Source organism: Haemorhous mexicanus, chromosome 3 (genome assembly GCF_027477595.1).
Source record: "Haemorhous mexicanus isolate bHaeMex1 chromosome 3, bHaeMex1.pri, whole genome shotgun sequence".
In the NCBI taxonomy this organism is placed as follows: domain Eukaryota; kingdom Metazoa; phylum Chordata; class Aves; order Passeriformes; family Fringillidae; genus Haemorhous; species Haemorhous mexicanus.
In genome coordinates this window covers 13,242,676-13,259,984 of record NC_082343.1, presented here as the reverse complement: position 1 = coordinate 13,259,984, position 17,309 = coordinate 13,242,676, and the positions used below count along the sequence as shown (strand labels likewise).

General features: G+C 48.0%; 1 protein-coding gene across 1 annotated transcript; it reads right to left on the bottom strand.

The window, feature by feature from the left end:
• Positions 1-2,931: 2,931 nt before the first annotated feature.
• LOC132324374 (TOG array regulator of axonemal microtubules protein 2-like) lies at positions 2,932-15,446 on the bottom strand. Its single transcript, XM_059840420.1, has 10 exons — positions 15,238-15,446; positions 13,506-13,611; positions 12,532-12,767; positions 10,859-11,011; positions 9,625-9,742; positions 8,562-8,665; positions 6,998-7,202; positions 5,597-5,813; positions 4,662-4,748; positions 2,932-3,271 (listed from the first exon to the last, which is right to left on the bottom strand). Exons 1-10 carry the CDS (start codon positions 15,444-15,446, stop codon positions 3,036-3,038), a joined length of 1,671 nt encoding a protein of 556 aa, XP_059696403.1. The 3' UTR covers positions 2,932-3,035.
• Between the last annotated feature and the right edge of the window lie 1,863 nt (positions 15,447-17,309).

Below are 17,309 nucleotides of genomic sequence, written 5' to 3'. Positions count from 1 at the left end.
GTTCATGTTTTTGGTGTGCAAGAGCAATAGCTTTGAGGAGGGACAAAAATGTCCCTCTTCAAACGGTGGCTGTGCAAAGAGATGTGAAGTTTCACAGCCTTTTCTAGGATATTTTAGAAAGATCTAAGAGAATATTGCAGCATAGAGCAGGTCTCTAATTTTGTCTACAGAGAAATCCCCAAAGGACCTGCTGCTGGTGGCAACCCCATAAGCTCATGGACCAGTTTTCCCTGCAACATGCCACCCTGCCTGGGCTTTACTAGGCCACGACTAGACCCACAGCTAAGCAAACACATGCAGCCATGTGATACACAGAGTTTTTCCTTCAGAAAACCCAATTAACGCACTCACGTGCAGTTTCTTCTGTAACATCAGAAGCTGGCAACCATGAGGAATTTGCTGTCAAAAGGTCACAGTTTCCACTGGGCCCAGAAGTGGCTTTCCTTAAGGCAAAGCAAATTGAAATGTGACATTTAAAAGCTTCAAATGACTATCAAAGGAAACCGCAAAATAATTTCTGGAAAGACATTCTGCTTTGAAAGCAAAACCAGCAAGAGACTCCAAGTTAGAAATACAATTTACTAGGAAAAGGAAAAAAAAAAACCAAAACCAAAACAAACAAACAAAAAACCCCCACCAACCAAAACACATACAGTAATACAAAAGAAAAACCACTGACAGAGTCATAATACAACCTGACACCCTGTTGATCAGGGTATTGGTGGCAGTCCAGTTAGATAGTGGCTGCAGTCCTCCTAGAAGAGCAGATGTTGTTCTGCTGGAGCAGTGATCCTGTAGAAGCGTGTCGTCTTCCAAAGATCCAGTGGAAAGACTACTTCTTTGTTGTGATCTAATTGCAAAGCTCTCATACCTTCTCAATGATTTCTCATGGGCAGCTCATCAGAGCAATAGCTCCTTCTTCACAGCACAGCCAACAAACTCCATCTCGCTCCTCAACCACTCTTTTGTAGCACTCTTCTTATTGGACACAGCTGTGGCCTATTAAGGGCAGGCCTGTTTCTAATCTTTGATAATTAGTACAGCTGCAATTCCTCAGGTGTGAGATTACCTTCTGGGCTTTGTTTGCTTACATTCTATCCCCCCCCCAACTCTTGTTCTGTCCCAAACTCCAGATTGTATCCAGGTGGGGATGCTTAGTTCCTCCTCCTGGGCACAGCATTTCACAATGGGCTGTTGTAATTGTATGAGTCATGAGGTGGGTCCATTAGACAGAAATGGCTCCCAGAGGGAGTTATCTCTGAGTCATGGGGAAAGGCATTGATGGGCCCATTAACAGGAGATGAGGAAAAGTACAATGCCCCTCCTGGTTTCAACAGCTCTCGAGGACAGGATTGGAATACATCGTTAGACTCTAACCAAGGACAATAGGGAGCATTGTCAATGATCATGCAGCCCACAAAGAGCTGGAGCTGAATCCAGAAATGCTTGTTCCAGCTATGCAGGAATTCATTACCCTTGTAAGCACTGGTCCATGGGAACAAATGATCTCTCAGCTGTGGATTGAATGGTACCCAGACTCCAGTTTAGATTTGAGGAACCCTTGTCACTTGTTCTTGACCTCACAGTCCACTCATCCTCCTGCAAACAACACACCTGGACTGCTGTCCTGGGTAAATATACATACAGATGACTTTTCCAAAGCAGTGCATCTTTTCCCAGTGAAATACACAACCTCTTCTTACCTATGGAATTGTGATTGAAGACACCTGTGAGCCAGACCTGTGTGAGATTGCAGAGGAGCAAAGCTTTCCCATTTGGGCACACTACTCTTGGTTTCTTTGCTTAGGCCTTTGGGGAGCACAGAACACATCCAGGTAGAAAACTTTGGACAAGACAGGATCCTTTGGGTTCATTGTCCCCCAAACATGTGAACAGTTGGTCCTATTGTAATGCCAAGTAACAAAGAGCAGCACAAATAGCACAAAAAAATCATGGCAAAAGAGGAAGAAGAGAGGGCAAGTGAGGAAAGAACCTGGTGAGACACTGGCACATCGAGTGAGATGCACTCCCAATCTCCTTCGGTTTATGTAATTTTTTTATTTTTTTTTTTTAGATTTTAAAATAATCACAATAAAATAAATACAATTAAAATGATGTCATCAAAATTTAAAGATATGATCAAAACACATTTATTAAAAACTACATCTAAATATCAGAACATATGTACATCTGCAGCTTTAAAGCCTAAAACATAAATCCTATTCTTGAAACACTCTTCGGTCAGTCAGCAGCCTCTTCCTGATCTTTGAGAAAAAACAGCTCTTCTGGAGGCAAGGACTTTTTCGGTAAGGGAACATCAGAAACATCCAGGGAAAACCTCTTGGTAAGACTGTAGCCAGTCAGGCCTGCAAAGGGGAGACACAAAGTTTAACAGAGACTGCAATGAAAATCTAAAGCATCTGAAGCTCCATATTTCATGGAACAGATTCCTTGGAAGCTTCTAAAGAGCTGCACAGGGAAACATGCTCCTCCCTGGCAGACACTTGAAGCAGGCCAGGGGGAAATCCGGCCCCACTTCCCCAGAGCTACCACAGGAACAGCCTGGCCACTGGGCTGCCCTGGGACAGCAGGGAGCCCAGAGCCCTGTGCTCTCCAGGAATGGCTCAGCTGCACATGCAGCCTCCTGCTCCTCTCCCTGCCCCACAGCTCAGCAGCCCTACAGCTCCAGGGGCACTGGCAGCAGCACAGCTCCTTGTAGGGGGCACATGCAGGGCACAAGTGTTCCCTGCCAGTGAGCGCAGCCTCTCTGGGCTGCCACAAGACCCTTCCTCCCACCAGAGAGTAGCCCAGCTCCCCGCTTACCTCTGTGTGAGGCTGATCCATGCTTGATCTTCACCTAATCCTCAGTCTGGAGTTGCTTCAGGCCCCCCATGCCATGACTAGGAAGGGCGATGGAGAGAGTGGGGCAGATGCACACCCTTCCTTAGTCTTTGGTCATTTTTGGCACAGCTAAAACTCCCATCCGGAGGTGTCCAACTCAGAACTTGGTCAGCTTTCTGGAGAACATGAAACCTTCACCAGCCCAAAAGGCTGGAGAGGTTTTCCTGCACGTGTGGAGGCTTGCTCTCAGCACACTTGATCAGCTGGGTGCCCATCACCTCGCAGAGGGCACAGGCAAGCTTGGTGACCACAGCGCAGACGTTGGCGCTTCGGACAGGCAGCGCCTTGTTCTCCAGGCAGGACCAGAGCACGGGCAGGGCGTAGCGCTGGACCACTTCAGGGCTCCTGGCATAAACCCATTCCACAAGATCTGCCGGGACAGAGACACAGCTCCTTACTCATCAACCTCAATGCAAACAAGGATCTACCTCTGGTTTTGCTTCTTGGAAGCCTCTCTGGCCAAGATCAGTGAAATAGCACACAGAGCCCCATGACCCAGAAATGGGCAAAGCAGCTGATCATCCTTGAAACAGAGCCACCAACCCCTCAGGACTAATTTCTCCAAACAGAGCCTTGTACCTGTGGCAGACTTGGTACCTTTACTAAATTATTTCACAATTTGTTTCTGCATGAACAATGAATAAAATGTCAAATTGCCTTTTATTTCCATTAAGAAATTGTCTAAACCCACACGGAAGATTTGGAAATACATCCTACAAAGGCAGTTGAGAAATTTCTAATAAAAGGGATGATTCCATTTTTGTAACTTTGATGTCAGGGGCCAAAAGTCTCATCTGACTCTTCCCCTTGCTCCATGGCCCACAGCAAAGGGCAGTATTAGAACACACTTCAAAACTCCAGCCCACCAGAGATGGGTGCTGCTTGATAGCTGGATGACAAACATCAGTGACGAGCTGGTGTCTTTGGCAGAGTGCTTTTGTGGCTTCCAACAAAGAACTCCTTCAAACCTCCGTGTGTCTTAGAGAATTACCCAGGCCCCATTGCCCTGACATTTGAGCATCTCCACATTTTAATGGCATTTCCCTTCCCAATGTTAATGGCATTTTTTCTTACAATGTCCACTGAAATAGGGGCATAGAGAGAGAAAAAGGCTACACAGGGGACTGAAATTTAGCCAGAACACAAGTGTTTTCTCACATTGTCTCTGGAATCTGCTCTCTGCTCACTTTCTGAACTGAACTGTATCAAACACAGACAAAAATTTACTACCAACAAGCTCCTTGCATGGCAGATTTGGCTGAGAGATCAACACCTGAAATGCTCAGGAGACCAGTCTTATTTTCTGATCAGGCAAAATGTTATGTAGTATCCATTTATTACTCTCTGGTGGAAGAGACTTCATTTTCTCTATGCTGTTAATCCATTAGCAGTCATCAACTTTGAAAGAGCTCCTGAAAGTACCCAAAACCAATTCTGCTAAGCAGGAAAAGGATTATGGTTCCCATTTTAAAATGGGACTTCATTTGAGTTTAAATGCAGTTAAAGACTTTGGTCACTATGGAACTTGAGAAGAGCCCCAGTGAAAGCTCAGCCTCAGTGAGGGTTCTGCCCCCATCTCAGAGGCTGCACAGCTCTGCAGCAGCCAGGGAAAGCCTGCCAAATACACCTGCCTTGGCTATTGGGCAGGAGGGACAAGCTCAGCACCTCCTGATGTGGAGGAGCTACTCTGCTCTCTGTTCACAGGCATCCCCTGTAAATACTCCCTCAGAGACCTCTTGGCTTAGAAGGGGAGGCCATACCTGTGATACGCTCCGTGACCTCCAGCAGAGCTTGGCCACTCAGTTGGCTCCATTGGTGGCTGAGCTCTTTCATCATTGATACTTCATCTACAAGCGAAACACACATCTCTGCTCACTCTTCTGAGGACATAGGAGAAAGGAGAGTGGGGAGGAAAAGGGCAGGGGCAACCCCATTTTATACAATAAAGTCGATTTCGGCTGATTTTTGAATCCTTTTTTTCTTTCCTTCCAGCCTACTTGGCAGGGTTTAAAATTCCAAAAGAAAAGCTCTCCTTTCACATTTGTAAATCCAAAGCTGTCTGCTGTCCCAGGAGCGATGTTAAAACATTTCACATCAGGGACCTCAAGAGTTCAGTCACATGGAAGCAGTGAAAAGGTTTTGCATCCCAGAGCAAAAAGGGAAGAAGCCCGTATTTGGGACACAGAAAGGCACTGACTCAGGCAGTTTGTGAGTTCACAGAGCAGCTGAGGTGGAGAAAGTGGAAACTGCCCCTGAAGACCTGCCTCTTCAACACTCCATTTTTCAGGCATATTCCCCCAGTGCCTTGTGGAGCCTTCCAGGTGGCTGCTCTGCAGAAGCTCTGATGGGCCAGTGTCCCTTCATGCCAACAGCAAAGCTGTTCATTTGGGAAGTCAGACGGGGCCCAAGCAAACTCCAAAACCCCTTTGCCTCTGAATTGTAGCAAAGCTGTAGTCCAGGACTTGCTCTTCAGACCAGCAGCACAGAGCCCAGGGCTCCTGGGACTGTTGGGAAATGCTGCTGCACATTCCAGCCTGTTGGGGATGGTGCATAAGGACTGCACCTCCACAGCTTCTGGTGGGTGTCAGCTGGAGCGTTCCACAGACAGCAACAGCTCCCAAGGCACTCAGCGCTCTCTTGTGTGGGAGAGACAGAGACACAGCTGAGGAGAGTCCATGCCAGGGCTCAGCCTTACCCAAATGAGCAACAGATTTGTCCAGTGCGTTCACAGCTGCAGCACGAACCCCGGGATCCTTTGAGTTCAGGTTCTTTGTTATCCCTTCCACCAAACGGACCATCACCGGGTTCAGGGCATCTTCCAGGAGTCCAATGATTTCTGCCAGCACCTCCAGCGCCTTCTGCTTCACTTTCTTGTGGGTGTCATTTATTCTCAGGACAAAATAATCAAAAATCTGTGAAGGGAACAAACAACATGAAAGCTGGATTAAAATGTCCTTGTTTCAAGAGGGCATGCAGAAATGAGCACTCAGCAATATAAAAGATGAAAGGGATCTTTCCGTCAGGTCAGCCCTTGCCTGCACAGTTTCACCATTTTCCTGTGGGCCACTCACTGGAATAGTTGCGCAACCTGATGCTGCTTGAAAGATTTTCTCCCGTTTTTAAGAATTTTGGTTGGGGACAGAAAAGTTCCTATGGTATTTCTCTCCACCTAGAAATCATTAAATCAATTCCATTTATTAATTCAGAAGACTACCTTTGCTTTCAAAGTATGGAAGCCGATATTTACCATGCCCATTTTTCCATACAGTTGCCTCAAGTACTGAGGGCAGTTATGATTTTGCCAAAACTGTGGCGGGAGGAGATCTAACTTTTATTTTGTCTGTCTCAGAACCTGTGTCTGGAGATGGGCAGGCTCTGATCAACTCTTCCCGGATCCAGACCATTTCTCTAACTAACAGGTGGACTTCTGAAATGTAATGTGCTCTACAGCTCTCATTGGAGCAGGTTCAGTCCCTTGACAGCCACATCATCAGGTACCATTTTCTGGAAAAAGGGACAAAGCAGCCACTGGGAGGAGAAAGGATAGATCTGTCCTTAGCTGTTTTCCTCCTTTTCCAAAGAGATAAAAAGGCCCCTCAAGAAGGGTGAGCACTATTTTACCAAGAGGAACAGGGATGAGGATGGAAATGAGTAGCCAGAGTTGTGCCTGTGCAAGACAAGATGGAGTTTAAAGAAGTATCCTTTTAAAAACATTTCGTTTAAACCAACTCAGCCTGATACTTCTCTTCCCCATGAAAACCTATTTGCTGTCTAGAGAATAACTGCCATGCTTTCAATGGCTGGATTCCCTTCACTTCACCCAACTGGGAGTAGGAGACAGCAGCAGTTACACCAGCAGAAAATTCTGCCATCATCTGATGAACAGCAGCAATAGGCACCTGCCAGACAAATACAGCTGGGCTGAAAGAACTTGTCCTGAAGCTTGGACCTGAATTAAATTTGTCTGGGTAAGAGGGACCAGCCTCTTACTACCAGGACTACCAGGATGTAGTGCCAAGACATACTGAATTAACTTTACTTCTACAGGCTTGGGAAAGGAACTAAATGAAAGGAGCAATGAAGATACCCCACTTACTTGGACAATGTTACTGGAGATCAGCTGGGGGCTGGTTTTGCACAGATCTAGGAGGAGTGCCACTCCTTCCATCCGTGCCTGAAACCCATTGGCTTCCAGGAGATGATAAATCTTCTGGAGTGACTCCCTTTCTTCCACAGCTGCAGGTGATGTGACCTGGGCTTTAGGATGGTGGAGGAGGCGTCCACCAGGGGCAGACTTCACCCTGGAAAACAAAACCAAATTAGGACCTTTGGCTGATAATACCTTCAGTTAATTGTGAGCCAAACATCTTGAGGAGCTTTCGTAATGATGTGATTTCAAGCTAGAAAATCATGAGGCTCTGAAGAACAACTTGGACCTCGTGACAATCATTATGGGAGACAATCTGCAAGTGACATTCTCATCACTGCTCACTCAGGAAAACCAAGGATGAGATGCATCTGATCTATCTTCAGATGCCTTCCAAGGCATGCTTTGTGGGGAAAGAGAGACACTACTTCCAAGTTTAAATGCCTGCTCATATGGGACGTGTGTGTCTTATAATAAGGAAACTCATCATTCTGGAGAAGTGTCTCTACACCAGGCATGACAATCTGGAAAAGCAGCTCAGATGCATCTGAACAGATGAACAGGGGCATAGCTGAAGGATCCAGAAAATCAGGAACAGAGATAGAAACAGAAGCCAGACATGCCAGAACTACACTCACATTTCATTTGCTTCCCTAGAGACTAGATGCACAGCTTAACAAACCCTCCGGGAATAATCCTTTTGGATCAACCTATCTCTTCCATGAGCACAGGAAGATGCTAGCCATGCTACTGAGGCATGTGGTCACTTTCCTGCCACTGCTGACCATGACAGAGCTAAATAAATTCCCTCTGTTATCAGAGGAGAACAGGTACAAGTAGCTCTGCCACTGGCATGAAGAGACAGCAAGGACCAAATTCCTGTCTTAAATGCTGATTGCAGCACAGGGGGAAATAAACCAAACATGCTGTCCAACAAGCAAACTCTATGAAGGACAGGAATAGCAAGACAAAAAGTCCACGTTGAGACACCTGTTGACCAAAGCTGCTCAGGAATTGCCTTGCTACTTACTATTCAAACTTTGTACTGTTTCAGGATAAGAAAACCATGAATCAGCCAGGCCAAACCACATGGATGGGAACTGCTTGTTTGGGGAATGGCATCTTGCTTCTAGACTGGGACTTCTCATTAAAACACCCATCTAAAAAGGACTCCACTTGGATGAAAAAAAACCCTGGTTGGATTGGCTTGTCTCAAGTCAGGCAGCAGAGACTTAGCCCTCTCCTAGCCTCCACAACACTGCCACTACCACTGCGCTGGATCGTCTGAGCTGCAACCAATGGGTGTCTCTTTGTCACCCAATTTTTGTGCAAAGCCCTGCAGAGAAGTTGTGTTCAACACAATGCAGAAGTTGACATTTTTTAATCCTAGAGCATTTGTAGGGAAAGGAAACAATCTCTGGCACTGGTCATCTCCAGCAGAAAGATTTGCCTGAGGAAGAGGCATGTAAAGCTTGTCATGTGCTTGGTCACATCTGACAAAAGTGCTCAGTACCATTTGCTAGAAGGCAATGTGGCCGGGGGCTTCTTTGAGCCATCGTTCCTCTCCTTCACCGGCTCCTTGACAGATGGGTGTTCACCCTTCTGGTTTTCCATCCCCTAGAAAGACATAGAGAAACCTCATGAATCTTTAGAAAATAAAATAGGAAATTCCCTCTTTAAAACACAAGTTAGAACCAGGATCACTGCTACCAAGGCTTAGGGAAACATTTCCTAATTTACAACAAGGAAAAGACCAGAGATTCAGTGATGCCAACTCTTTGTTTTCAGTAGCCCAAGGCAGATTATGGGTGCGACCACACTGAGCAGCAGTCTAAATTCCCAAATTCATTAGTCTTGAGCATAAATGGGAATAATGCAAACTGACAGGCACTGAGTGGTCTTAAAGGAAGCAGCAGAACAAATTGGACTCTTTGGAGGCTGGCCCATTATGCTGGAAGTTGATTTGGTTCAACGCTTACTCTCCCTGCTCCTGCACCAAGGCACACTCCCTTCTGTAGTGTAGATAAAAAGAATAAAATCCCCCCCAAACAAACACATGATTTCCCATTGGATGGTGCTGAATTCACTAAGCTTCTTCCAGCTCCACAGGGCTTTACAGCAGGGCAGTATTCCCAAAAGACAGACAGCAATCGTAGTAACTAGGATTGACTTGGACATCTTTTCTATGTTTGGAAATTTCCTTGGTACTGCTACTTCCAGTCTCTTTTGGAAAGACTCTGTTATGTTCAGAAGCACCATTCCCACTTAATTGCTTTACTCCGGGCAGAGTAGGGAGAGTGTGGCTGGGGCATAAACTGAGTGTAAACCCATTTTCTCCTCTTTCCCTTTCTTCTTTGTGACCAATATTCAAAGTATTCAAAACCCCACTCTTCCCCTAATAATTGCAGTTCCTCTGTGGTCTGCAGATGAAGAGGCTGAGGATTAACAGCTCATTCCCAGAAGCAAAGTGATTCAGCAGAAGAGGAATGAGAGAAAGACACATTGGGTACGTTTGATCTCATTTTAGCAGGCACAATACTTGCACAAAGGATATATTCCTCCTGCCAAGCACTTACTTTCTTCTTAATTCTTGTCAGGATATCTTCCAGGTCATGTGGGGAAAGAGATTGTTCCAAAATCTTTTTAAATTTTTGATTATTCACTAACATCTTCACCATCTCCTGTCCATAATGCCTAAGGAAGGAAAGAAGGAAAGAATAGAAAAGTGAACCAAGGAGGAGTGTTAACAGAAGAGGCTGATGCCTTAAACTCATCAGGTGCAATGCTTGCATGAGAAGGCACTACCTACTCAGCAAAGAGGGAGATTTACCTCACTTGACACTGCACAGTGCTGCAGCTGAACACAAGAGGTAAGAGGAGAACGTGGGGCAAGAGAAAAATACCATTTCTCTCTGAAACTGGGGGTGTGCTTCTGTGGGATCAAAGGATCCCAGGGAACAAGCGAAACAAATCTGCTTTGTTGTCAGAGCCTATTAGCAGTGTCCTACTGCCATTGCACAGTAATTTACCTTTCTCACCTCATCCTTGCTTTTGTTTATTCTATACTATATGTATGCACAGGGACAGCTAGTTGCTCTGGTATTCTTGGCAGCTATTAATGGGAATTTCATCATCAAAGTAAGGGGATTTTAGTGGTTTGGGGTGATTTTGCCACTAGGAAACCACAGTTTTCTTCAAGAAGAAATTTGGAGGTCACTGAGCCACAGAAAACAGCATTCTAGAAATCTGCAGAAGAGGTTTAGAAAGACTGAATATGTTGCCAAATACCTCTGAACTATTTCTAGGGAAGTCTTAAGTTAATGTGAACTAGATGTTTGGGATCCTTCAGTGATGAACATTAGCCAACATTTGGCTTTCTATTGCGCAACCTAAACTGTTGGACTGGCTAACCTGAGCACTCTTTTGATCTCAGTAAAGAATCCTTCAAGTCACAGCAAGGTGGCAATGCTCCTTCTTGCTGGCCAACCTCAGGTTACCCAGTACAGTCATTTCCCCAGGCAGCCCAGAGCAGTGGTCACAGCACCAAGCCTGACAGAGCTCAAGAAGCGTTTGGACAATGCTCTCAGGCACATGGAGTGACTCTTGGGCTGTCCTGCACACAGTCAGGAGCTGGACTTGATGACCTGCATGGGTCCCTTCCAACTCAGCATATTCCATGATCTGATGACCCTTATCCACACAGAAAGGTGTCTTACTATTTCCTTGAGTTTCCACTCTTTTGTGGTTTTGCCTTTATAGCCAAACACAAAATGGTTCTCCTGGTTTTGGAGGTGAAATGAAGATCATTACCTGGTGTCCTTGTGACAGTCCTGAGCCAGTGTCCCTGCCACCTGTGCCAGCCTCTCAGCCCTGGGGGTGCCCGCGAGCTTGGTGACTCCCATCTTCTCCACCAAGGACAGGAGGAGTTCGGCCGCACACTTCCGCGCCTGGGTGTAGCGGCTCCTGGGAAGGAGAGAGCAAACCCTGGGGCACAGGGACAAGGAGCAGCAGCAGCACAGGCCTTGGCCAGAGCGTGCTCCCTGGCCTTGCTGGGGGAAGGAGCCTGGGTTCTCCCTGCAGCTTCAGACACCTGCAGAAGGTTCTGTCCTCAGATAAACACTAAGTTAGCATTGTACAGAAGGACTGCCTGCATGGAAGAGGGAAGAATTCAGTCTCCCTGCACTATCTGTTACTCCATTTCTTTCCCAAAATTTCATTGGAGAAAAATTAAAGTAATAGATCACATATGAATTATTTAGAAATCAGGGACAATTCATGCTGACCCATTAGAGGATACCCAGTACACAGAGCTGCAGCGCCATGAGGCTCTTTCCACCCATTCATCCCCAAATCTGCAGACCTCTGGGAAAAAACAAATGCAGGGAAAACATGCTGTGGGGCATGAAGTTGCAGAATATCCAGCAATGCAGCCTGTGTCTTCTGTGAGCCTTGGCAAGGGATACATCTGAGTGTTTTACCCTATTGCAAAGCTGAGGAAAGGGTGCCAGTCAGTTTAGCCAGGTTGTCCTGTTCTAGAGACTGTCTCTTGGGGACTATCAGGCCCAGCACCAACACTTAGGGCAGCATTTGCTTCAGCTGTCCCATGGCACTCGACCTGTGAAGGTGCCTGGAAAGTGATTCATCATCTCAAGGCTAACATGAAACATCAGGTTGAATAGAACATAGAGCTCTAAGGCCGGGACACTCAAACAAGATTCCGTTCTGCAGGAGCTGCACCTGCTGTGCAGGCTGTGCCATACCCAGCACACTCTCCCCCATGTGCTCCACACCCCAGCAAGGACCCTCCTTATTTCTCAGGTTAATGGCATCATGAAGATATGTGGTTTTCCCCAGGGCCTCTGTGCTTAGCGCTGCAAAATATGCAACAGCACTCACAGCTGCAATTGCAATTGTCCCTCTTCCCACAAAAGCACAAGGCTCTATCCTTAGCCCTTGCAGGCACTTCCACTTCCCCTCCATTCACCACATCAAGGAAACTCTGACAGAGAACTCCAGGAAGCAGCAGGAAGCTGCATCAGAGGAGCTTTAGTTTGGATATCAGGAAAATGTTTTTCACCCAGAGGGTGCTTGGGCCCTGCAACAGGTTCCCCAGGGCAGTGGTCACAGCACCAAGCCTGACAGAGTTGAAGAAGCATTTGGACAACAATCTCAGGTATACGGTGTGTGACCCTTGGGCTGTTCTGTGCAAAGCCAAGAGCTGGAATTGATGGTCCTGATGGGCCCCTTCCAACTCCCCATATTCTACAGTTCTGTGATTCTGTGACCTAATGGGCTGCAGGAGGGCAGAAACAGGTGACAAGAGGAAAGCAATGAGGTTGATCAGAGAATTAAGTCACTGAATCCCCAGAAGATACAGGATACAGAACCCTTCCCTCCCAGCATTCCCATTCTCTCTCTCATCCCTTCCCTCACCCACACACTGGAAGGTGAAGAACATCACTAAAAGAAGAAGAAGAACTTACTTGACTCCCTTGTCCATGAGAACAGTCATTGCTCGTGCAGGAGTCATGTTCTCTACCATCATCCCCAGGCTCTGACAGGCTGCCTTCTGAATAAACTCTGGGGAGTTCTGCACCATATGGAAAAGGACCACAGCAACCTCATCCGCCTCGGAGTCCATGTCCTTCTTCAAGATGGCAAAGAGCTCTCCCAGAGTGACAACTGCAGAACAGGACACCTTAGACCGGAGGTTGGTCACCTGGGGAAGTCATGAGGGGAAACATAAGAATCACCTTGAAAAGAAAACCGGTTTCCTTAGACAAAACTCCCAGGAAATCACAGCATGTCCTGCTGTGTATAGAGGAACATAAAAGCACAGAAAGAGCAGAAGAGCCCAAGAAAGGCACTTACTCTGGCATCAATTTCTGGCCTCACACCTGCTTACTGCAGGCATAAAGAAAATGTTTCACTGAAGTGTTCTACTTAACCCTTCTATAATGTCAATTGCTTTGATTTTAGGCCCTTTGATTTGAAAAACAAAGAAGCAAAATAAAGTAAGGGATGCTTTCAAACCATAAAGGCACAAGTCATAAAAATAAAACAGTCAAGTGCTCCTGTTCAAAAAAGCAACTCCTGTACCTTAAGCACTCAGACAGGAAACAGAAAACACAGGCTCACATCTACAGCCTCATTTGCAGTGTTCAATTACAGCTTGGGCAGAGATTGGGACTCTGCCATATAATGTCATTAGTGTCTCAGTTTCTGCCTTGTATTATAATGGCACCACACTCAAAGACAAGTGCCAGACACCTGACCTGCCAGTAAATACAGCTGCATGTACACACAGATCCTACAGATAGCTGACAGACATTAGAAATAGAAGGTCTAAAACCAGAAATGAAGGCAGTGCCTGAGCACACATGGAGATGAACAAGCACATAGCTACTCTACAAGCCACGTATGAAGTATGGGGGACAATTCAGAGCAATGTTCTCACCTCACTGGTAACTGCCAAGCAAATCTCATGAAGTCTGGAAAGCAGGACTTCTGGATGGGACTTAGCCAGGCGTGGGATGTTGAAGAGTCCCTTCTCCTTCAGTTCCCTGAAAGGCAAGTACCAAAAGGATTGATTTTTCTCTCTACCCAAGAACTAGGCAGCACCCTCTGAAATGACCAGGCAGGCAGCTCAGTCAAACCATGGGAGATGCTTTTCAAGGAGTATTTAATCAAATCACGGAACACATTGCCACAGGATGCTGTGGCTGTCAAAAGCATACACAAATCCATGAGGCAAAGAGAGGGCTTTCAGAGTCTTCATTTGTGTCCTTTCTGAAAATCTCTGGCACATGAAGTGCCTCTGTCACTGCTAGAAGCTGTGAGGCCGGGTCATGCTGCTGTTTCTTGTCACCTCCCTTTACCTGTCCTTGAGACACAGTCCCATTGGGCTGTTACTGGGGCATTTTCCTTCTTTGTCAGCCCCAGCAGGCAGTTCAGCACTGAGAGTCTGCCCTGCCACTCTGGAGCTGAGTTTCCACTCTACAGTCCAGGTTTGTGTGTCACCCACTCCACTCCACCTCACACATTCCCCAAAACCACAGCAGGATGTCCCAGAAGATTCTACCCCTGGGCAAGAACTGTTGAAACTCTGGCTCTTCCCAGAACACTCCTTCCTAAAACAACCCCCACAACAGCAACATGTTATCTAAAAGGTGCAAACAACTCCATCTCTCAGCACGTGCTTTGTGCAGGCCCTCAGGCTCAGGAAGGTGTGTGAGGCATCAGGGCTGCAGCACAGGGCTGGCGACTGATCCCACGGGCACCCCCGAGTGTCATCAGGACCCCCCACACCTGCAGAAGCTCTCTGCACCTCACAGGGCACCAAAGAGATATGGGGAAGAGAAAGCAGAAGAGACAGGGCAAAGCAAAGGAGATGCATTGTGGCCAATTGTTCACGCTTATCCCTGTGAGAATGAAGCATCCATCAGTGAGTGGATGCAAACCCAGACATCAAAAAGACAACCAATATCAGCAACATTTGTAGGGTTATCACCTCTGGGCCTCCTTCTGTCTCTGTAGAATTTTGGGACCCATTGTGAGTATTGACAAAACATCTCAGGCCTATATGAAGCAGTGAGAAGGAAAAGTTGAATTCCAAAAGTGCAAGATTACTCGAGGATTTTATTTCTTTTTCCTTCTCTTCTGCCACAAGCCCTTCAGGAGTAAAGGCAGGCTGAGGGACTTGAAAGCACAACTCAGTCCATTTCTCAGAAAGAGGAGCTCCCTGGAGCTGCTTCTGGGGCTCACATGCAGGAGTCCCTGCCATTGCTGTCAGCAGTGGGAGCAGAGAGGAATCTTACTCAGTCCCCCTGGGCCAGCGGCCCAAGGCACCCAAATCTCTACACTCAAAACTGCTGCCATCCTGCCTCTGCCTTCAGCCAGCAAATCATCTCATCCCACAGCTTTCTCTCTTCCCTCAGCATTTCCTTTGCAGCTCCATGGAGCAGCAGGCAAAGGGAGGAAACAGCACAGACCTGCTGCAGCTGCAGCACTGCTGCAGAGCAAGGCCAAGAAAAGGCTGCTCTCCCATCTTGATGCTCTCCCTGCTCTGCAGTGGTTTCCCCAGTGCCCTTTGGCCCTCTGGGCTCTCGGCGCTCCGAGGCACGAGCAAGACACGCTTCTGAGCGACCTTAACGCTAAGAGGGACACCGAGGGAACGGGGCCTTCCTTACCAGTCGTCGCTGCCCAGCATGGAGAGTGCCTCCTGCAAGGACTGCGGTGGGTCTGAAAAGGCTCTGTCCTTCTGCCCGTGCCCACGGAGCGGCTCCTCTCGTCGCTTGGCCCCAGTGGCCGTCTGCGAGGTCACTGTAAGGAGAGGGTCGGCCGTGGGCGCTGCAGCCCCGGGCAAGGCACCCCGCCATGGCGCGGCCTGCAGCCCCATCTCCCAGCCAGGGTTCCGTGTGGCACACCCTGCCCCTGGCTCAGAGACTTCCCTGCTGGCTGGCTCCTGGGGCTCCTTGCTTGCTCCCAGCCTCCCCCAGCTGGGCACAGCTCCAGGCTGCACCTGACAATTGCCCCCACAGCGTCAGCTCCCAAGTGCCACAGGTGCCACAGCCAGCGGCAGGTTCCTGAGGCCGCAGAGCTCCCGCTCCCTGCCAGACAGTGCCGACAGCAGGACTGGCTGGCCCAGGAGGGAACCCCTCAGGGGCCTCTCTTCTCTCAGCGCCCTGATTTCCCCCAGCCCTGAGGACAGGGGCACTCTGCAGCTCCCTGAGGAAAGACCTGCAGCTGCCTCGCGACAGCACCAAGCCAAGCCTGAACAAGCCAGCCCTGCTGGGCCCAGCTCAGTCCCCACAGAGCACCGACCAGGGACCAGCCATACCTGACCCTTCACACCTGACCTCTGTTTCCATTGACTTCAAATATTCTAGACTATCCACTTTTGGGGGAACTCAAAAGTAGATTTGCTGTTCATTCTCAGGACAGGCTATGGACCCAAGATCCCAGCTGTGCTGGCTGAGGCAAGAGGCAGTTTGTGCTCCTTGTGCAAGGACAAACCCCAGCAGGAAAAAGCTGCCATGGAGCAGGCTTACCTGAGGAGCTGCGTGGGAAGCTGCCATCCCCCTGGAGGGTGGGTGTACTGGGCAGTAAGGGCACATTGTCCTGCTTCCTGAGGACCTTTTTCTTCATGGCACTACCAGGGTGTTTCTTCTGCACACTAGGAGCTGTGCCATCGACAGGTGGTAGGCTAAAGGCTGCAGGGACAAAAGAGGAGCTTGTAAGTGGAGGCAGCTGGAGAGGCTGGCGATCGAAAGGGCCAGAAAACTTGCTGGAGCTGGGCAACATCTCTTTGTTATCCCAAAGAACTTTGAGTATAACAATGGCACGCTAACATGGGACAGTGATCACAGAATCAGAGAGTCCTAGAGAGTTTGGGTTGGAAGGCACCTCTAACCACCATCTAGTCCAACCCCTGTGAGCAGGGACACCTTCATCTAGATCAGGTTCCTCAGAGCCCCATGCAAACTGGCCTTGAACACCTTCAAGGATGGACCAGCAACAGCTTCTCTGGGCAAATCCTGCCAGCTTTTCACCCCCTTCATTTAAAAATAATTCTCCCAATATCTAATCTAAATCTACCCTCTTCTAGCTTAAAACCAAACTGCAGTGTTGCTTCCCCTAAGAAACAAGAAAAACCCAGTATTGCTTTGCTTTTGTTCTCCTGTTCCAGAGGCAGGCAGGGGAAGTTCCCAAAGAAAGTGCAGACAGCCTTGCGTGATGCCCTCGGGCTGAGTGCTGCCTCCTAAGGGCCCTGCTGCTGCCCTCGGGCAGAGCTCACAGCCCTGCAGGCAGAGCCCCTCAGCCGGGATTCAGTCGGGAACGCTGCTTGCTCCTGGGGCTACAACAGAAGCCCTGGCTGGGGCTTCAGCACAGCGCCACAGCACCAGCTCCTCAGCAGGGAGCAGCAGGAGAAGGATCTCTGGTGTTTTCATCAGAAGGAGATGAATTTTGTTTCTTCCAGGTTGCACCCCGGTAGAAAAGCATTCTTTTGGCCTCACCTTCCCTGGAGGCTGCTTTCCATGAGAGAGTCTGAAACCCCAGTGCTCTTTGTAGGACAAAGTTTTCTACTTTGAAGGACTTTAGAGGTGAAGGTGGGAAGCTAATCTTCTGTTACTGACTCAGTGAGGCCATGAGCAAGACACTTCAGGCCTCTGTATTTTTCTTTGGGAAACAGAATTAAATCCTAATGCAAGCTTCCACTCAGATGCAAGCAGAACAGCCCCCCCAGTCTGATTGCAACATT